General features: G+C 45.3%; 1 protein-coding gene across 4 annotated transcripts; it reads right to left on the reverse strand.

The window, feature by feature from the left end:
• Positions 1-121: 121 nt before the first annotated feature.
• On the reverse strand, positions 122-21,551 carry IMMT (inner membrane mitochondrial protein). 4 transcript variants are annotated; one of them, XM_030239634.2, is made up of 15 exons: positions 21,400-21,551; positions 16,493-16,569; positions 15,913-16,102; positions 14,442-14,562; positions 12,234-12,314; positions 11,066-11,167; positions 10,426-10,562; positions 9,335-9,438; positions 7,301-7,436; positions 6,146-6,275; positions 4,366-4,380; positions 3,127-3,350; positions 1,892-2,023; positions 1,380-1,509; positions 122-1,077 (listed from the first exon to the last, which is right to left on the reverse strand). In XM_030239634.2, exons 1-15 carry the CDS (start codon positions 21,442-21,444, stop codon positions 470-472), a joined length of 2,232 nt encoding a protein of 743 aa, XP_030095494.1. In that variant the 5' UTR covers positions 21,445-21,551; the 3' UTR covers positions 122-469. The 4 variants fall into 4 exon arrangements, with proteins under 4 accessions (XP_030095494.1, XP_050830132.1, XP_030095495.1 ...); XM_050974175.1 differs by lacking the exon at positions 12,234-12,314; XM_030239635.2 differs by lacking the exon at positions 4,366-4,380.
• Between the last annotated feature and the right edge of the window lie 429 nt (positions 21,552-21,980).

The raw sequence follows: 21,980 nt of genomic DNA on the forward strand, positions 1-21,980 counted from the left end.
GCTTTCTTGCTCCTTGAAGGAAGAAAATTAGAGTTTTAACTCTTCAGGTCATGCAGATAGACTGAGCTTTGTACTGCCCAGCTGCAGTTGATGTTTAAACAGGAGACTTAAACAGCAGGAGCAAGTGGTTGAAGTCTTGTTTTATTCAGCTGACAAAGTGGCAAATGATTAATGGCAGGTTACAAACATTATTTTGGTTCGATCACTAGCCCATTTGGTAAGATGGGGAAACATTAATTCTTACACAAATTGTAGGGAAGCTTCCTGAAGTTGGTTGTCATGACAACTCAAAACCAACAAAAATACAACAGATGGTGAAATTAAATACAGTGCAAGGAAACAAGACGGTACCCGTGCTTTGATTTCTCCTTCCAGCCCCTGCCAACAGCTCTGTTTGAACCCTCAGGAGATCATGGGATTTCTCTCTGGCCCAGAACAGCTGAACTGCCTCCAAAGCTCCAATCCTAGCTCACTGCACTTGAGTTGTTCCCAACCCCACAGCACTGGCGTATGCTGTCAAGATATCCACAATCTGTTTGGTTTCTAGGGTCATCCGCGCTTCCGTCAGCCAGTCGTGTGCCACCCTCCTGGACTCCCCTCGTAACTGGTTGACAAATTTGGCTGCCAGCTCCAGATCTCCGTGCTCGATGCAGTAGGAAGCGTAAGACAGTAACTTAAACGTGTCGAGGTCGTCTGGGCCGAGCTCAGCCGGTGGCTTCAGCTGCTGAGGGTGGAACACCAGCAGCGACTGCAGGTAGGACAGGAAGTATTGGTACAGGCTGTTCCTGGTCTCATCGATCATGGCCACTCGTTTTGCCAGTTTTTGGACAGTGTAGAAGCGTGCTCTGAGGGCCTCCTCGCTGTACACGCCCCGCGTCAGGGACTCCTGCGGCAGAGCTGCTGTTAAGGCTTCTGTGAAGGCGTTGTCGGCGCAGCTGGCCTTGATGGCCTTCACCGCACTGCCCAGGGGCTCCGTGGGACTGTCCCCTGTGCCTGACCTCATGCAGTATTTGAGTGCTTCCACGGAGAGCCACAGCTGATGGGCCTTCCTGGCCTCCTCTTCAGCTACTGCGTGACCTGCAAGGCAAGCCAAGAAGGGGCTCTCAGTTGGGCAAACTCAGATTTGAGAACAAGCAGCAAGAGCCATCCCTCTCCACCCTTTCCAAAGCAGCCATCCCCTCAGCACGGGCTCTAAAGCAAGTCTGTCCCACAGCTTAGAGCCAGAACAAGACAACTCTTGGAAGAACCACCTTGGACTTGCTCATCTGGGATTTGCTGGGTGCTCAGCAGTGTGAGCTACACACAGGCTAGATGCCCAAGTTTGGGCAAGGAGCCTTTGGGGAACACAGTCCTTAAAGAAAGAGGAATTCAGTGCTCACTCTCGACTGCTTGCTCAATTCCCTTCAGCCTGGCATAGGCAGTGTTTATATCCAAGGTGAAATTGTCAAGCTGTTCCTGAGTAAGGCGTCTGAACTGCATCTCCTGTTCACTGAGCTTCTCCGATAGGTTCTGAAACAATAATACAAGTAACAGAAACAGCTGGTTAATAATATTTACCTTATTTTAAAGACATTTCTATACATCTGTTGTCCTTGTTAGGGCCAATGCATACAGTAAAAACAATATACCAGTAGGAAACCTTATTGGGGTGAATTTAACAGTTACTGCACTTGTGTCAAAAATTTATCACCTATAGCAAAAGCTTTTCAGACAAGTCAGAATAAAACCTACACACTGAGTCACTCTGTATCACCTCAAAGTAAGCTTGCTTTTCTCCCCAGCCCCTACTTCCATCCCCTGGAACATGTTTCAGGATTCTTGTCACATGAAACGTGTGCTTTGCAAGGGTTTGAATATCCCTTTAATTCCCCTGGGAGCTCCTCTCCCTTACCTGCTCAAATTCCACCTTTAGATCTTGCTCCTGGATCTTCAGGACGTCTCTGAGGTGGTCGGTGTGGGCAGCAGCCTGGCGCCGGAGCTGCGTCCGCATTTCGCTCTCCATCACCTCCCGCACCTCTTCCACCTGCACACACACGAGGGGTGTAATGCACCACTGCTGCTCAGCTGCTTGTCACACTGTCACAGGATCACAGCAGTGATCTGTGACAGTGAGTACTGGGGGCATGTGTCAGAGCAGTGGCACTGACAGCCTCTCTTTCAGTTTAAAGACCTGCTGAGGTCCAGTTTTACAGCTGAGCCTTTTCCTAGGCACATTAAGGAATAGATTTGTGGTTCACCATGTGAGTAACTGCTGGTTACTCAGTAGGCACTTAGTGCAGCTACCAAAGTAGTATATAAAAAATACAGTAACATGTCAAATCAAACACTTTTGGAAGCTGGTTTATAAATGAGTTTCCAAACCCAAGAGACTTTAACTTTTCCATGCAGAGCCCTATAATGGCTGCACAAGGTCAGATCAAACCCTGAAATTCTCAGTGAGGGTAGTGAGGCACTGGCACAGACTGCCCAGAGAAGCCCCAACCCCTTCCCAAGATCATGTTCAATGGGGCTTGGAGCAACCTGGTCTAGTGGAAGCTGTCCCTGCCCATGGCGGGAGGTTGGAACAAGGAGATCTTGAAGATCCCTTCTAACCCAAATCATTCTAGGATTTCTTTTGACCCAGTAATCCTGTCTCCAACAGGAGCCAAGTAACTTCACAAAGTCATTCCTTGTATGATTTCACCATTCTAACTTTGCAGCAGTTTCCTTGCTCAGCATCTCCTGAAGAACAAGAGGACACAGTCTCAAGCTACGTCAGGGAAGGTATAGGTTGGATATTAGGAAGAAATTTTTCACCGAAAGAATAACAAAGTACTGGAATGCTCTTCCCAGGGAGGTGGTAGAATCACCATCTCTGGATGTGTTTAAAAAAAAGACTGGCCATGGCACTTGGTGCTATAGTCTAGTTGAGGTGTGAGGGCACAGGTTGGACTCAATGATCTTAGAGGTCTCTTCCAACCTCATTATTCTGTGATTCTGTGATTCCTTTTCATGTTTAGCTTGGGAGTCACCCATGTGAAGTCTCCCACTACCCAGAACATCCCAGCTGTCCCTCTGGCCTTTTCCATTAACTCTTCTACCTTCTTTTTGACCCAAAGATTTAACCAGGTGCTTTATCCACTTTACCTTCCTCTCTTGTTCTAATTGAATCTCATTTTTGTGACGCTCCAGCGCTTTGGCCACGGCTGCCTCAAATGCTTTTTTATCTTCAAGTTTCTGTTTCTCCAGGGCGGACTCGATGTGCTGCTGCTCGCGCACGCGCTGCTCAGCCAGCTCGCGGTTCAGCTGGTCGATGCGCCGGTGGGCGTGCGCGATCAGCGAGTTCAGGTCATCTGTGGACAGCTGCCCAGCTGCAGGGAACACTGGGCATCAGGAGGGGATGGCAACCACAGGGAAAATGCTGCAGGGTCCCCCCGCCTCCCACCTGAGTGCTCTCCAGCTCCAAGGGATTACTGACCAGTGAGCTTGTTCTAGGGAAGGTCTCTGAGCACTTCAAGCCCTTGACCTGTGCTAATGCCCACCTGAGACCACTTTCTGAACTGTATTTTCATTCCAGGAGAGAAATTATCTTGGTTTCTTCCAAATTATTCCCAGCTGTAATTTACATTTCCATACCCATGTCGCACTCAGAGACTGTCAACAGCTCTGTCATTTCTTGGGTTTTTACACCACCACATATTTTCCCCTCTGCCAGCACACAGAGCAGCAGGGGATGTCACTGTGAGGGACAGACAGAATTACATTTTCTCTTTGACAGTCCTCCAGATGAACTGCTCCTAATCAGATTCCTTACCCCAGATTGTACCTTTAAGATTTGGCTACTCAGAGGGCAGCACAATTCACAACCACACTGTACCTGGGACCGGAGGACCCAAGCTAACCCTGCAGCATTTGGTGACCTGAGAAGGGCTTTATAAAATGCTGCAGCTCATTTTGCACTGGCTGCCAGCTAAATAATCTGTATGGAAAGCTGGGACTACTTGGGAAAGCATTCCTGCAGGGTCTAAAGCAAGCAAGATTGCACAGTCCTTCAGTCACCCTCCTGTTGAGTGCTGGACAAAGGACTGGCACAGGAGGACATAGAGCGATGGTGCTCACTGTCCAGCAGGAAAGACCAGCAGACCAAGCTCAGCTGTTGGATGTAACAGTGTTACAAAAAGATCCCTCTGTGGTTTAAGCCAAGAGTGCAACATGTCTGGAAAAGGTCCCAAGGCATACCTCAGCCTGAAATGTTCTAGGTGTGCCACATTTCACCCTTTGTTGATAACTGCCTGTAACTTAAAGCCATGCCCCACACAAACATAAAAAAGGACAAAGAGAAGAGATGTAACTTTCAAGGGACAAGAACAAGTGACAGTGACTCACCTAAGTCAGTTATCTCTGCAACAGAAAGAAGTTGGAAAAGTTAATGCACATTCACTACAGCAAGGCAGTCATGCAAAAGTTAAATAGAAAACTAAGAGCTTATCTACAGTGACTTAAACATGAGACCAAGTCCTTAGGAATTCAGGAAGAACAGTATGTGGAGTATAAAAGACTCTGTGTTACAGGCAAGATGTAGCCCAAGACAACCCAACCACTAAAACCACCCTTGGAAACCCACAGATGGACACTTAAATTCAGCTGAAGCAAGGAACAGAAGTTTGAAGTAGGAAAGTGTAACAGGACACTTGAAATTTTAGTCTGCCATTTTTAGGGTCTTACAAACAGAAGCAGTTGGTGAAGAAACAAATTCCCCAGTGGCAGTGAGAGTCAGGGACCCCAACAAGTCTGTCCCATGTGCTCCAGGCAAGCCACACCAGTAAGAACTGGGGCACATGGAAGCCACCAGGAGCTTCCCTTTCCTCCCACAAAAGGGCAGTGATCACAAAACCCAATATTTTGTCCTGTGAAAGGAAAGGCAGCTCCATCCCCAAGGAGCCTAAATAAGTTGGGTTTTTTTTCAGAACTAATAACACTCCAAAAGCAAACTGCACAAACAATTTCCTAATTTCAAATATTTTCCCCCCAATAGACTGGGTGTGAGGTTGGCTGTTTTTTAAATGAAAACTGACCATTCCAAAGGTCTGGTGTATTCATTTAGCCAGGAAAATTATTTTGTGGACTAAGGTCCACATTCCTAAAGCATAAAGTAGGTTAAAGAAAATCAGTTGTAATTCTGCATTGTATAATTCAAGAAAAATATTAAGGCAATACTGACACAATTTTTTTCAAATGACAGTTATTACTTCTATAAAAAAATGTCTAACTTGGAAATAAAGCCTTAACAGCTGCTTCTGAATACATCAGCTAGAAAAGTCTGAGATCACTTAGTAAATTTATGTTAAACCCTGAGTGAAAATATCTGGCAATGTGAGTGTTTTAGGGAATTAATTTTTTTGAACTATCACAGACAGTAATTGTTCCATTGACATACCAGACATGGGTTCTTGCAGGAGCTCACCCACAGTAATGGTGAACACACGCAATCCACCTCCTGCAACTCTGCTTGTCTTTAAAATGAAAGCAGCTAAGGTGAGCAAGGGCACCTGTGGCAAGGAGTGTGCAGGGAGCACTACTGGGGGTGAGCTGACCACTGCTTTTGTGCAGCACTGGCTGTTGCTACAGGTGTGTTACTGTGTCAGTTTAGTTCAGAAATAAAATGTACTGGGGCAGGCAGGGTATAAACAAAGAAACCTCTCCTGGGGCAGGCAGGGTATAAACAAAGAAACCTCTCCGTTTCAGTGATGATGTAGAAAAATTCAGGAAATTCTTCATCACCCTGTAACAACGGTGTTTTATAATTCCTCTAATCACAGAGTCAACCAAGTATTTGATTACTGTTTAACATCAGATTTGATTGAAATCTCAAATGACCTGACTCCCTTCCTGATATACCAGGGAGGGGAGAGATGTTCATACAACAGTATGATATTTACCACACAAGAGCTACGTTTTGTGATACTTCCCATACAGCACAGATAGAACTGATTCTCTTCACACCACCTGCTTTAGATCATTTAATTTAGTTGTGAAATCATTTTCACTTCAGACCAACCAAATACTGTGAAAATTTGAAAACTGGGATGGTGGACATTGAGTGGTCATGCATTACAAACCACAGTGCAACAAGGACAAGGTGACCCCTCTCCAATGGGAGACTTACTCATCCCCTTCCAGCCAGGCTTCACATCAGGGGTGATGCTGTCCAGCTCCTTCTGGAACTCCTCTCTGGCTTTGACCACCAGCTCGTGGTACTGAGCCACAATCTTAGCCTCAGACTGTGCTGCCTGAACCTGGAACAAACAAGGGTGAGATTCATTTGCTTTTCAAGACAAGGGTTGAAACTGAAGGCACATAGCATTTAAAGCTAAGCCCTGGGATGCTGGCACATATCAATTCCCAGCCCAAACAAGGCAAACTCACTTGGGAGAGCACAAAAACCTACCTTGTGATATTAAACTTCTCCAACACAATAATTATTTGCTGGAAATTTAATTAATCTAGTTTGCCTCACATGCCCACTGTTACTACACAGCCAGTCTGTAGCCTGGACAGGACCAAGAGTATCTTGAATTCAGTTTATATCTTAAACATCTCCAGCCCCTTTTCTCTGCTCACAGCCATCATACAGGCCTAGTAAGTGATGCCTGTGATTGCTGCCATCCTCAGTGAGTTCTGATGTTCCCACTATCAGGCTATATTCACTCCAAACACACCTGATGAATTACCAGCTGTCCTGCAAAGGGACATAAACCTTTACATTCCTTTCCCAGTCTTTTGAACTTCAAAGTGATTTACAACCAAATCATTAGCACACATTGAACTTCTCCCTAACCTTGTGGTAAATTACCTTGGAATCAAGTGAAGAATTACAAGTTGCCACCAGAAAGGACTGGGACCATCAAGCCACCTGGAGGCTCTTTCAAGACAGAGTTCAAGTTCTCATGAAGATCTTGCCATGTCTGATTACTGGCAGTATACCCAGCTCAAAGCCTGAGCACAGCATTGTAAATCCATCCTCTGAGCAAGAGGATGGATTTACAATGCACTGGAAGTGGTCACAGCACAGAGCCTGTCTGAGCTCAAGAAATGTTTGGACACCATTCACAGGCACAGGATGGCATTCTTGGGGTGTCCTGTCCTGTGCAGGACCAGGAGTTGGACTCAATGATCCTGGTGTGTCCCTTCTATCTCATCATTTTCTGTGATTCTATGAAATATCTCACCCCTTGCAGAGGAATGGGAATGAGTGGTCTGCAGAAGCTGTCACAGAGTCCCCACTCTAGAGGCAATTGTAAACAGTCTGAGGAAGCCTTACCTTTTTCACCACATTGTCCAAGTCCACAATCATATGATGGAGATTTTCTTCTGCAGCAACAATGTGAGGTTTGGCTCCTGCCAGTTGAGACTTCTTGGCCTGCTCGATGACACACTTTGTCTTCTCTAACTCCTCTCTGAAAAGAGAAGCAGCTGCTAAATGTAATACAAACAGAGCTTATCACCCAAAGAAAATGTACTTTATGTCGTTGGTATTCACAGGAACAACTACTGGGTAACTCTACTGGTGCTTCCTATCTACCAACTCTAAGATGCTTTGACTAAGGATTACTTTTTTCCCACAGCCTGAAACCTAAAGATGTCAGTGTGGCTATTCCATGTACAATGAGAATTATTTATACTGCAATTAGTATTCAGGATTTAGCTGGAGGGAAGATGGAATTTCACTGGAAGGAGTTAGTATTAGTAAAACTAGAATTAGAGATTAAAATTGGGTTAGAATTATACAGCAGACATTTCCAGCACGTAACAGCAGCAAGGAAACATTTTTAATATAGATGGCTTACTCTTGCAGAAGTGTTTTGGACATGGTGACTGGTGGAGATTAATGAGGATGGGAGAGAATTTATAGGGAGAGAATCTGTAAAGATAGATTATGGGTTTTTGTAATTAGGAAAGAAATGCTTTCCTCTAGCACAATTGGAAATCAAGGAAAAAGTGAAAAAATGTTCCTTTTCCAAATCCATTCAAACCAATGGAGGTTTTCAATGACCTCATTAGAATAAGGAACAAGATTTAAAATAAGTAAATTAAGAAAATAATAAAAGCAAAGATATCCAGTAGAGCAATAGAGAATGAAAGCTGCTGCATGTGGGGTTTGCATTAGCTTTGTTTTAACAATGAAACCTCAATTACACCTCCCACAAATTTCAGTCAGCCCAGCAACACCAAAGATAAGTGAAGTTTGTAATGTGATAGCAACCATGCAGATTCAAGGATGATGTTACCCTCTCAGCCTTAGAAGCATCAAAGGGTTTACAAATTTATTTCTAACCGCACTACAAGGGCATCTTGGAGATACTGTTTGTCATTTTATTTCTGCTCCTTCAGTGCCCACAGACCACATTCAGGGCACATCAACACAGATCATACAGACCCCAAGGTATGAACACTGCTGCCATTCAGAATTCAAGTTTTTCTTAGCCATGTGCTCAGTAAAAATCAAATTGCTTAAAAGCAATTCTGTGGACACAGGGAACTGCCAAAGGAAAAAATTAAACCTTGCAGCCAAAGTGCAGTCATGGAGTCACCCTCAAACAGTTTGGCTTGGAAGAGACTTTAGAGATCATCTCATCCCACCCCCTGCCATGGGCAGGAACAACTTCCACTGGAACAGGTCACTCAGAACCCCACCCAGCCTGGCCTGGAACACCTCCAGGGACAGGGCAGCCACAGCTTCTCTGAGCAAACTGTGCCAGGGCCTCACTATTCTCACAGGGAAGAATTTCTTCCTAATATCCAATCTAAATCAGTCCTCTGTCAGTTGAAGCCATTCCGCCTTGTTCTGCCTTTGTAAAAAGTCCCTCCCCAGCTCTCCTGTATCCCCTTTAGGTGTTGGAGTGCCTGAAGATCTCCCAGAGCCTTCTCTTCTCCAGACTGAAGTCTTTACAATACATTTATTATTAACAAAATTATTCAACAATACTACTAAAAGGACTGTGGATTTTTTTTTTCATCTTACTTGAACTTACCAGCACTCTATGTTAGGACTAAGGAGATAAATAAGCTCTTTAAAAGAACAGGACTGTTTCAGACTCTCTGCTACATGGAGGACTTTGTGCACAGGCACCCAAGATTTGCACATGTCAAATTAAAATTCTCATGGCTAATGAGTATTAAACCATCTTTTGATTTGGCACAAACAATATTGAATGAATATTGTTTGTGCCAAATCAAAAGATGGTTCAATATGAACACAGGTGACTCCATTCTTTCTAGAAACACATCTGGTGTTTGCCAGCTCTCACATGAGCAATGTAACTTTTTACTCCAAGACTTAAATCCAGCAACTCACTTGGCTTTCAGGAGGGCATCAGCAGCTTCATCCATGGCTCTCCTGCGGTCCTTCAGCGCCTCATCCAGCGTGCGCCACTGCGAGGATTTCTTCCCCCCAGCATCCTGGGAAGCACAGACTCCTCATTAGGGTCATGGCAATCACTGAACAATGGTTACCACACAGGGGAAGCCTGGTCACTGAACATTTCCCTCAAGCTGAGCACCATTCTTGTGTTTTTCAACAGCACAGCTGGAAGCTTTACAAGTGATATTTCTCTTCCAATATTTTGTTTTGGTTTTGTTTGATTCTTAATGGGTTTTTTTCTTCCTGAGCCACAGACCTTTATTCACCCAGAAGAGCTTACATGAGAATCACTGTATGGTGCACAACCTATAGTGGGGAAATTTCCACATGTATTACAATACTTTAATACTTTAAAATTGCTTTTAAGCTTAATACTTAAAGTACCATAATACTTTAAAGTTGATTTTAAATTAAGCTTAGTAATTAAGCTTAAAAGCAATCTCTTTAGGCAGTTATTTTACTAACTACTAGATTAAGTCTTGAGTGGTTGGTTGGGTGCCCATGTCCCTGCTAATTGATTAACAACTGAATTCTGTCTCTGCTCCAGAACTGAATGGGCAGTGGCAGACCCACACAAACTCTGGCATGAGCACACCACAAATTTTATCACTTGTACATCTCCTTCTTATTTCCTGACAAGAAACAAACAATCCAGCAAGAGAATGTTGGCAAAGGGAAAAAGTTGAATGGAATTATTGGGGTGGACAGAATGATCTTAACTAGGTAAACAGTCTTGGGAATTAAAATAAAATTAATTAAAATACAGTGTGAAAATTATTATTGTCTTAACTTGAATTTTCTTCTTGCAAAAAGCAAATAGAGGAGTTGGAAAAAAAAAAAAACTACAAAATTCAAAATCAAAACCACTGCATTATTTGATTATACCACATTTCACAAGTGGAAAGGTGAGTTAAAACTATGATAAAGGCATTGCAAGAAGAGATTCCAAGATTATTTTTAATTCAGACTGAAGTTTTGCTGAACCCAATGAAAAAGAAAAAATTGTCCCCACTTGTCCAGTTTACCTCAGAATCATCCATGGCATCCTTCAGTATTTGGGAATGGGCATTCACTGCTTGCACAGCTGACTCCTGAGCAGTGATAGCCTGAAGGGTTACACGAGCTGTTGTGTTTAGGGCTCCTTCTAGAGTTGCTGCAAGGGCTGGAAAAAAAATTTAAGTCAATTAAACAATAAAGAAAAGAACTTTATAACTAATAAAATAATATGTTTCAGCCTCTACGTCTCTTAAATTATTTTCTATGATCTAAAAGGGCTGGGCACTTTGGGAATTAAACAGCAGCCTACAGAAGAAGATCATCAAAATGCTCTCCTCATTAAGAGCAGAGGTACTGAGGAGAGCAAAACACCACCCAGTGGAAGACCTCTCCCATGGGACTGGAGGGGGGTGCAGGTGTATCCCATGTTCACTTGTTCTAATGGTTCTGGAAACGAATTTTCATATTTTCCTTGAACCCTGAAGTCTATTCCAACCCCAATTTTTCCATAATTCTTCAATTCTCAGTTATTTATGAGTGGGTGGAAGAAGCTTCACCACCACTCCCACATCCAAGAGGTGTGTAAGGAGCTGAGGACTGTAAAGCCAGTGCAATTTCACAGTTCTGTCCCATGCAACACACACAGGAACAGTGACAGTGTGGACTCACCTGATACCTTCTCTTGCTCCTCTTTGTCTTGCTGGGCAAGCCGGGCTGCAACTTCTTCTGGTGGCCGTTCTTTTACAGCATGGGAACCTTCGTGTTGTTTTCCTACTCAGAAACAAAAAAAAGAGTCAAGCTGCTTAAGTGGAGAGTCCAAATTAGTGTACAGAGGTTACTTGTAGGGAAGTAACTTTATCAAAACTGATTTTTATAGCTGGTATCACTTTATAGATCTGACTTCTGTTCACCATGCTGGAACTACCTGAAGAATCTTTATATCCATAACTACAAAGGCCAGTCTCACAACTTAAAGACAAGAGCATGGACACCTCCCATGCATTTGGAGATTTTTCCATTGTCTAGTTACAAAATTACACAAGACTCAGAAGTCAAAGGCAAAGCAGGAAATGAGAAACACCTACAGAGCCAAGGTTAAATTTCAAGTGAATCTCCTTTCTTGCTTTTTCTCAGTTCTCCTCTGGCATGCTTACAGAGCCCAACCAAAACAACGAAGGATGAGTGAGAAGGCTATGGTGGATCACAATTATACTCCATTCCCTTGCCTACAACCACTAAAAATGCCTTTAAGAGTGAGAATTGACCTAATTAACACTCTCAAGATCAACAGCAAGTTGCATCTGAACTGAAGAGACGGCTCAGAGCTCAGCCTCAAGCTGCAACAAAAGCCATCAGGTCACCTCTGAATAATGGTGATGTTACTCTGCAGCATGTACTTAACCCTGGCATGCTTTCTATGAAATGTTCATAACTAAAATAATTAATATAATCTAATCACATCTGGAATAGACCATAATCTCAAGGCTGGTGTCTCTTGTTGAGTTTAACAAACACAGTTTCCTCACTTGTCCCTGGGCAGAGATGCCCTACTGAACAGCAATCACAAAGCCACCAAGAACAGAGGCAAACTGGAATGTGCAAGTTCAGTTCAGCACAAAGGCAGGCTTTGCTCTTGAGCTCACACCTATACCTGTCCCAGTCATCTACAGCTCTCACTGTGTCCAAAATCTATTAACAGATGATGGAAGTTTTCAGCACAAGGCACAGAAACTCACACCTTTTAACAATGACAAATACCAACACAGAAGCAAGAATGCATGCACATGAAGCTAGAGGATTTGGGTTTTCTTCATTGTATTCACATGTTTTTTTTCACCTTCTTCAGTCTGTATCCCCGGAGCTGGCACCGACACGGCTACCCCTGTTGCAGAGATGATCTGTGCTGCAGCCTTGCCTGCTGTTAAACACAGTTGCAGAACACACCGGTTAGTACAGCTGGGGAGATGGGCTCCATGTGCCACAGAACCATGGCCAGAGCATCTTCAGCCAGGGGCCTGCTGAGCTGGTGAGGAGGAGCTTAAACCAAAGCTGATGGGAGGGGGGCCCAGGAAAAGGGAACCTCACTTTGTGGAGACATGGTGGGATGGCAACTGTGACTGGAGGGTTGGAATGGAAGGATGAAAGCTCTTTAGGAAGGCCTGGCAGGGGAGTGCAATCACCCTCTTTGTCAATGACCAACTTGTCAGTTGTGTGTGAATGGAGCTCTGCCTGGGAATGGATGAGGAGCCAATCAACAGTTTATGGTCAGGATTAGAGGGAGTGTAGGGATAGGTGACATTTACACTGGAGATCTGCTTCAGGCTGCCTGAGCAGGATGACAGAGTAGATGAGATCCTCCAGTGAGGGAGCAGAGTTGCTGAATAAGGGAAGAGCAAGTGACATCATCTTTCCCTGGCTTTCAGAAATTTGAAGTGGCATTTGCCACTGTCTTGCATGACATCCTTATCTCTAAACTGGAGAGACATGGATCTGATGGATGAACCACTCTGTAGATAAGGCACTGGCTGGATGGTTGTACCCAAGGAGTTGTGGTCAATGTCTTAATGTCCACGGGACACCAGTGATAAGTGTGTTCCTCAAGGTCACTGTTGGGACCAGGACTGTTAAACATCTTTGTAGTGACCTGGGCAGTGGGACTGATGCACCCTTAACAGGTTTGCTGATGGCATCCAGCTGAGGGAAGGGACCTGGACAGGCTCCAGGTGGGACAGTGAGCCTCATGAAGCTCAACAACAAGACCAAGTGCAACATCCGGCACTTGGGTTGGGGCAAGTCCAAGCACAAACACAGGCTGAGGGGAGAATGGATCAAGAACAGCCCCAGGAGATGGGCTTTGGGGTGCTGGTGGATGAGAGGCTCAACATGACTTTGTCATGTGCACAGGCAGTCTAGAAATCACCTGTGTCCTGGCTGGATCCCCAGCAGTGTGGGCAGCAGGTCAAGGGGGGAGATTCTGCCCCTCTACTCTGCTCTGGTGAGGCCCCACCTGCACTGCTGCATCCACCTCTGGGCCCCCCACTCAAGAAGGAAATGGACCTGATGGAGCCAGTCCAGAGGGGGCCACGGAGATGCTCAGAGGGCTGGAGCACGTCTGCTGTGGAGACAGGCTGGGAGAGCTGGGTGTGTTCAGCATGGAGTAGAGGGACACCTTCAATTACCTTCCAGTTCCTACATGAGAGCTGGAGATGGTCTTCTACAAGGGCATGGAGTGACAAGATAAGGGGGAAAGGCTTCACACTGACAGAGGGCAGGGTTAGATTAGATATTAGGAGGGAATTCTTTCTTATGAGGGTGGTGAGGCACTGGACCAGGCTGCCCAGAGAAGCTGTGGCTGCCCCATCCCTGGAAGTGCTCATGGCCAAGTTGGATGGACTTTTTGGGTCTAGTGGAAAGTGCGCTTGGCCTTGGCAGGGGGTTGAAATTACATGATTTTTAAGCTCCCTTCCAAACCATTCCATGCTAAATGCTATAATAAAATAACAGGGCTATAAGACTTAATTTTTTTCCTCTGTAGAAAAATATTAATTGGATATGGATGTTATTATTTCCAGAAGAAAATTATTTCCTGGATAAACAGCAACAAGATATTAGTTACACATACACAAAGCCATTAGATAAACATAAAAAGACATCACAAGTGCTCCTCTCTAAATAAGCTCCATCTGATCTGGCTTTACAATAGCCCAGTAATTATCCACAATTAAGTATCTTGTGCTTGCAAGAGCCTCAGAGTCCAGCACCTAAAGTTCTCTTCCTGCTGAGTCTCAATCACATCTAAACTATGAAGGTTACTAATTATTTATCTTGGATTCCAAATATCCTCTAAATTAAGTACATTTCTTAAAAAATAGGGGGAAAAAAGCTAAAGCCACTTAACACAAATGTTATGACCTGCAAAGAAAAAATTCTAAGAAATTACAATATTTACCTTCAACCATTCAAAGGACAATTTTAATCTACCATATATGACACAAGAGATCATTAGGTCATTTGCTTCTTTGTACATGACACTCTATAAATTTACCTCCTTTTTCCTCTGTAGGAGCAGCACCTTCTGGTTTGACTATCTGGGATTTGTGAGCAGGCTGTTTAGACTCTTTCATTACTTCTGCTACAGATGAGATCTTCAGTGGACCTTGTTGTATCTTGAAAAGTCAGAAATAAGAAATATCATCAGTTTTTCAAACAGCTTGGATTTCACCAACTCCAGTATAATGGAAAAGAACTTTCCCATATCCAGGTGTCTGTACCATAAATCTGAGCTTCAAAGTGCAATTTAAAACAGACATCTAATGCCTTGACCTAATTTTTAATTCAGAAGAAATTTTTATGATTTTCTCCTCTCCAAAAATGCAGGTAGAATTGTGGCAGTTTTCAATATAAACAAATATTTATTAACTTATGCATAAAAAACAAATATTTTCATGCCCCAAATATTTCAAGCACTTCTGAGTGTGTTGAATACAAAAACCCTAAGTTTGGCTCCACTGATTTCCTTTTGAAAGGCTTCCCATGCTGGTGGTTGGGGCAAATAAACACTCAAACACAGAGGATTGTGACATTTTTTATATTAATCCCTTAATATCCATTGTGGAAAGCCACAAGGTAAAAATGGTTAGAGCCATGACTGGGGAGTTGAAAACTCTGCTGATCAATCTAGCTTGCAAAGTTCCCTGGGAGGCACCAAGAGCTTGGATGATCACACAAACTGTAGCTAAAACAAGAAGAGAGAAAATTTTATTGACTGATATTTCCCCCCCCTCATTAAGAACAGCTTTCTTTAAATTCCATTAAAATTATTTTGAGTTTCCTGAAGGCCAAATGGCTTCTGAAAGCTAAAAAAAAAAAAAAAAATGGCCGGAGCAGATTTTCAGTAGTCTTGATTACTGGGAAGTGTTTCCTTTCACATGGAGGAGCAGAGAAACTTCCAGGTTTCAATTTCCAGAGTTGTGCCAAAGGCAGTATCAGATTTTCCTTTCTCCAGGGTAGTGCCACTAAGATTTTGAAGCATGATGCTTATACCTGGCTCTGTACCATTCAAATCTTCACTTATTCAAGAATGTTCTTAGTCCTCTTTAAAATAAGTTCATTTAGAGTAAGTCTTGTAATTCTGCTACACCACTAACTACAGTAAGCTTCTGGTAAAGCAGCTGAATTCCAGCCTGTCACCTGCCTCTCTCTCTCCCCATTTTATTTCTGAGTATAAGCAGAGCAGTTATTCAGTTGGGATTCTATTAGATTATTTTACTGAAATAAAAACAAGCTTTACAACCCACACACCACAATCATGAGATAGTAATGGGAAATGTACAAGCTTCACTTTTGCAGCACCAAGTAGGAAGTTGGTGGAGTTCATTAATTTAAGGAACTATAATTCTTTAACTTTTTAAATTCTTACCACAAAGCAAAATTATTCAGAATTTGAAAGCTAAGTGCAGACACTCTCTTTAAAAACCAGAGAAGTGGATGTGTGAGGGTGGATGGGAGACACTTACTGGTTTCTTTGACACTGGTGTGCTGGAAGGTGCAGGGCCAAGTGCCATCTCGAAGAGTTTGTCAGAGTAGGGAATGGCTTTCTCCACACTCTCCCGGAACTGCCTGTCATAGCTGGCATACAGGACAGTTCCACCTATCCCTCCACCCACAAACAGCAGACCTGCACCAATGATTTTGCCCACGGAAACACTGAGGAGGAAACAAGAGTGAAAGGGATATAAATTACACAAGTAAATAAATTACATTATATGGCAAACATCAAACAGTTTGTGAGTCTTCAGCTTACAGCTAGGGACCACCACTAGAACCTGCTTTAAATCACCTTCAGCCTGGTACAACACTGCTTAGTGACTAACCCAAAGTAAGATGCCAACCCACAACTTCCATGATAAATACTGATTATCTTCATTTTCTTCATCTAAATCTGACTGAACCAAACAAGGAACATGCTCCACGAGAACAGGATTTACTCCACACAGAAATCCCACTGCCAGGAGTCTGTTCTCCTGTGAAACCAAGAAGCAGACCCCCTGCTGGTGAATGCAGAAGCAGTGCCACCCCCCAGACCCCACTACGTACCCGGAGTCCCCAGAGTGGGTGGCATATCCGCGGTAGAGCCGCGATGGACGGAGCGAGGCTCTCACACACCGACTGTTCTGTGGGGAGAGGCAGGGTCAGCAGGGACACAGGGAAACATCTCCCTCCCCACAGCTGCACTGAGCTGTCGGGGAGGAGGCAGGGTCAGCAGGGACACAGGGAAGCACTGGGCTCACTGGCTCCACTGCCACAGCCTCAGTGTGTCTGTAGGACAGCTCTGACCAGCACTACAACGCTGGACTCTTTTCTGAGAACATGTGCAGCTTCCAGGTTCAGGGCTTTTTAAGAAGCCATAAAATTCTTTGAAAAATGAATTGAAAATCTGAAAAATGAGAAGGAATAAACCCCTATCCCAGCTTCTTCCCCCATTTATTTTGCTGATTTATGTGCTGGGCAGTACAACTGGGTTAGTTTCAGGTGCATTTCAATCTCACATACTAGAATTGCTCAGTGTGAGTGGCGCAGAACACAACAACAGCTGTTTAAATGCTTAAAACTACTTTTAATTCTTAAGATATAAGCAATTCTCCTTAAGCTTCCAAACCAAGACCACTTCTTTAAAAGAATTAACAACATGTACACTTTCAGACAGACATCAGATTATAATATAAATTAAATTAGTATATGAAGAGTGATATTTTATTATATTCTACTCAACAAGATCCACATGATCAAGATTTTTATCTCCTCTGAAAGACTGGTTAAGCTACTCTAAGCCTACAGAAGAAAACACACTGTTGGCTCAGAGATTTTTCCCCCACATGGGAATTACTAACAGGGAAATACAGGACTCATGAGAAATCAAAGCACAAGGCACAAAATGAACTTTTCCCACAGTTGAGGTATTTTGCCCAACTGGGAATTTTTTGTTTAAAAAAGAAAAAACTGGGAAATGCTTCACTACAACATAACCCCAGAAGACAAGTTTCTCTATTTCCTTTTGCACATGGCAATAATATGCGCAACTCTTGTGGTTTAGGTCCTATCCTTGTCCAACAGCACAGACAGGAAAAGGCAGGAACACTGCATTCTGATTCTTTCCACAAAGGCAGCCAAAACATTTTAATTAGCAGCAGGAGCACATGTTCAGCAAGAGGAAGCCTGCTCCTCTTAGCCCTGAGACCTCCAGGAGCCCTCACCGTGGGTGGTTTTCTAGGTTGTGATGGATAGAAAGGGCAACAAAATAATAAATATGTTCTGTAACATTTTTGATTTTCTGACTTGACTGCTCCAGGAGCACTTCCTGAGGCTCTTTCAGAGCTCCTTTCAAAGGGGAATTTCACTACTAAAAGCCTCACAAATCATTTTGTTACCAACTTCTGAATGTGCTCCTGACTCTCAGTATGTCCCTATTACACCACAAAGCACAGGAGAAGCAAATAATCCAGTATTATGCATACAGCTCAATCCAGTAAAATGAGAAGGGAAAAACCCCTGATTTTCTATTCATCAATTCAGACTGAACTTCCAGTCCCTTCCAACACTTTGAGATTATGCTATTTTGCCTGCTGCTCCCCTGGAAATCAGCCATCACTCCTGAGCTCCTGGCCAGGCTTTCTGGAGGTGATCCCATCCTGCACCACTGTCACTCCCTCATCCAGCTCGGGCTGGACCTGCCCTCTGGGCCAGCTCAGCCCTGTCCCTGCTGGCTAAAACCCCTACTCACACCTGGTGATGGCACACAACACTGGACCCATCTGGCTCCACACCTTCAGCAAACACCAGTTCCTGCCCTTGGGATCAGGCTGTGCTCAGGGAGCCACCAAGGCAGAGAACACCTGCTCCTCTTAGCTCAGCAGTTTATGCTTTATACACCAGGAGAGTTTTTTTGGAGGGATTATTGATTTTAGTCCAGATGATCTTTTGAGATCTCTTCCAAGCTGGACTGTTCTAGAATTAGCCAAATCCTCATTTCTATTTATCTTTCATTAAGATGAGAGGAACCAAAACACAGGCTCTCTATCTCTGGCACTGGCACTCTCACACATGTAGCAATGGGAGCAGTAATTAAACCCAAAACAAGCCCTCACCAACTCCATCTTTCAAGTCACTGACACAAATTGCCACAGCTGGCCAGTGGAACAGCAAATGAAAATCTGTAGGTACCCATGTTTTATTAACAGAAGCCCAAGTTCAATTTTCCCTCTCTCACATCCAAATAAACTAATACCTCCAAAAATCACCATTTTTTTAAAAAATCATTTTTTAAATAAGTATTACTCTCTTTTGGCCACCACAATAATATTGCTTGTATTTGTTGTACCATCATAATATGGAAATTAGCAGGTAATTTCTAATCTCCCCTTTGCAAAATTTCCAGGACTTTGTAAATTTTCAGACCCCTGTCATTTATTTGTAAAAATGCCTCAAAGAATTCTGGAGGAATTCATCACACATGCTTTGCTGTGCCCTTCAAAAGGCAGAAATAAATGACTTTCTGTCCTGCAGAAGACAGAAAATTCTTTGGATGAGCCAGCATGGACACAACAAAGATGCCCACAGCAAGGGCACTGCAGGGCAGCTGTTTCTATTTCTTCCTCCTCCTCCAGCAGTTCTACATTATATTTGTTTCTCTCAACTTTTTTAATACTTATTATTTTGCATTCATTATCTACTATTTAATCACCACAATAATCACTTAGCAGGGCACATCACACTGGTTAATATTATGAGCCCCAGTGATTTAAGGACATTTAAGGATATCCAAGTGAGCTCACTTTGGCACAGTGCTCAGGGCAAGAACAGCATGGCAGAACATCATTAAACAAATTAAATTTGCCTTGCAGGTTTATACTTTATGTGTAACTTCAAATACATCCATGGCCAGGACACACCATCCTCTGCTCACTCAGCTCCAGCTCAACCTCCCTTAGGCACCAGGTTCAAGCATCCTACTCCAGAATTTCTGTAATATGAGATTCGTGCACTTCAACAGAAAGAGCAAACCAGAAACTTCAGAGAAGTTTTTCTTCATTAAGACAGAGATCAGACTCAACAAGGACATCTCACTACAGAACTCTGACTTCCCATCATTCAAGACTTCTGTCAAATATCACACACTTACTAAAAGCCCTGTTCATTTCACAGAAAACTCCAAAAATACTTCAAGAGAAAAATCTTTCTGCAGCACAGCACATGTGGCAGAAAAGATTTCTGAAAGTGATGAAGATCCCCTTCTGTCAAATCCACTTCAATTTACTTGTTACAAGTCTATTGCTGCTCCACACACAGAGCTCACAGTAGGAAAGAATGAATAAAGAGCACACAGAAAGAATGAAAGTAGGAAAAAATGAGTAACAGGAAAGAATGAATGAAGTTTTCCCAGTCTCCACCATAAACTATCTGGTACAGATAACAAACTTCAGAGAGTGCTGTGGCATCTCTGTGTTTGCACAGTTCTTAGGGATAAATTCTGCCCTGTGAGGGTGGTGTGGTTCTTGCCCTGAGAAACTGTGGATGTCCTGTCCCTGTAAGTGTCCACGTCCAGGCTGAACAGGGTTTGGAGCAACGTGGGATAGTAGAAGGTGTCCCTGTCCAGGGCATGGGGTTTGGAATGAGAAAGTCTTAAGGCCCTTTCCAAACCACTCTGTGACTCTTTCACCAAATATTTATATACCAACTTCCCGCTGCAAAGCACCACCCTAGCTGTTCTGGAGCTGAACAGTCATTCCAGACACATTCTGTTAAAGCCAAGCACATGCAAATAGCCTCAAGTGATAAATATCTGCCAAAGCCTGGTTTCTGTCTTCTCAACTTCCAGATGAAACTTTCCACAGCCAGGGAACCCCAGAGCCTTTTTTCAGTGGCCATCAGGTGACCAAAGGACTCTCCAGCCCTGTAGAGCAGCAGAGGAAATGCAGCTGCTGCAGTGGGAAAGGCTGGAGCTTTAGAGGGAAGAACCTAGAGCTTCTCCTTTGCTAAATCGTGTGAACAGAGGGTAATAAACACTGGGATGGAAAACAGGATATAAAAGTGATCTAATCAGGTTATTTTTTTATCAGGGGGCCTTGGTAAAGGAGTCACCCTCACCTATAAATCCCTGTGGCTTCCTAAAGTTGGCCTACTGCTTTAAAAAGGCTCCAGAGCACATCACCACCCTTATCTCTGCTGATAAAGAGAGGCAAAGGTCTAGAACACACAGAACAAGTCCTACGGGCACTTCTGCCCTCGGCACCGCATGTTGTGTCCCACTGTGCAGACAGAAAGATCCCCTGACACAGGAGCGCTGCCATCACTCGTGTCCCCACGCTACACATCGGGGCGCGCCGCTCCCGGCCATCCGGGCGGCCGAACTCAGCGGCTTCAGCAGGGGCTGCGCGGGAGGCCGCGCCGGGGAAGGCAAGGTCACGTCCTTCCCGCTGGGGAGCGCGCCTGCCGTCCATCCACGCGCCATCCGTACGGGCAGCCGGGCCGTGCGCGTCCCCAGCGAGCCCCCACCGGGCCCTGGGCCACGCCCGCGGCTCCCGGCGCTGTCCCGGGCTGTGGGCCGGGAGCAACGGAGCGGAGCTGCGGGCCCAGCGCGGCCATGGCGGCCGAGACTACAGCCCCCAGCAAGCAACGCGGCTGCCCAACACCACATAAAGGACTAAGAGTCCCGGCGTGCCTTGTGGTGGTGCCTCATTCCGTCCCGCGCTGTGCTGCCGCGGTGCACGCTGGGACTGGTAGTACACCCCAACGACCAGTGCCCGGCCCCTCGTCTCCGTTGGCGGCCGCGGCCGCCCGTCAAAGGCTACGCAGCCAATCAGGGCCCGCGCGTGCGGAGTCATTCAGCGCGCGCCGAGCCGCGGTCACAGGGATTCCCCCCTCCCCGCAGGCCTGGCCCGGCCGTACCGGTCGTAGGGCTGGTCTCAGCGGGGATGGGTCGCGGGGCTCCCCCGGGGAACGCTCACCTGCTTGGCCGCGGCGAGCCCCGCTCGGCGGCACGCCCGCAGCATGGCTCGGAGCGGCGGCCGGCACGGCCCGCGGGAAGGCGCCTTGCGCGGGTCCTGCCGGCGCCGCCTCCGTTCCCCCTTCAGCGGGCACTGCGCCTGCGCTGGCGCTCCCGCCGCGCCAGGGGGCGGCCGCGCGTGACGGGTCTCGCGTGGCCAATGGGAGGGCGGGCACGGGCCGCGCGACGCCAGCGGGGCGGGGTGGTGCCTGCGCGCGGGGGCGCGTGTGCCGAGCAGGGGTCGCGCACTCCTGGAACCGTCCGGGCGCGGGCTGGATTGAATAAAATAAGATAAAAATCATAGGATGGCTCAGGTCGGGTGGGACCACAGTTGGTCGTCTGGTCCAACCTCTCTGCTTAAGCAGAGTCATCCCAGAGCACGCAGCACAGGATTGCAAGCAGACAGCTCTGGGATGTCTCCAGTGAGGGACACTCCGCACCCTCTCTGGGCAGTCCGCCCTAGTGCTCGGTCACGGCGCTGTGGAGAACTTCTTCCGCACGTTCCGGTGACGCTCCTGGGCATCAGCTTCTGCCCCTTCCCTC

Source organism: Serinus canaria, chromosome 4 (genome assembly GCF_022539315.1).
Source record: "Serinus canaria isolate serCan28SL12 chromosome 4, serCan2020, whole genome shotgun sequence".
Taxonomy (NCBI): Eukaryota; Metazoa; Chordata; class Aves; order Passeriformes; family Fringillidae; genus Serinus; species Serinus canaria.

What these genes read in the sequence shown, in the direction of transcription:
- IMMT (XM_030239634.2), bottom strand. Translation starts at nt 21,444, where the DNA reads ATGCTGCGGGCGTGCCGCCGAGCGGGGCTCGCCGCGGCCAAGCAG. An exon ending in CACCAGTGTCAAAGAAACCA is followed by an intron (nt 14,563 to 15,912) that starts GTAAGTGTCTCC and finishes TGACTTTTCAAG; the next exon opens with ATACAACAAGGTCCACTGAA. An exon ending in TAAAGGTGGAATTTGAGCAG is followed by an intron (nt 1,510 to 1,891) that starts GTAAGGGAGAGG and finishes TTATTGTTTCAG; the next exon opens with AACCTATCGGAGAAGCTCAG.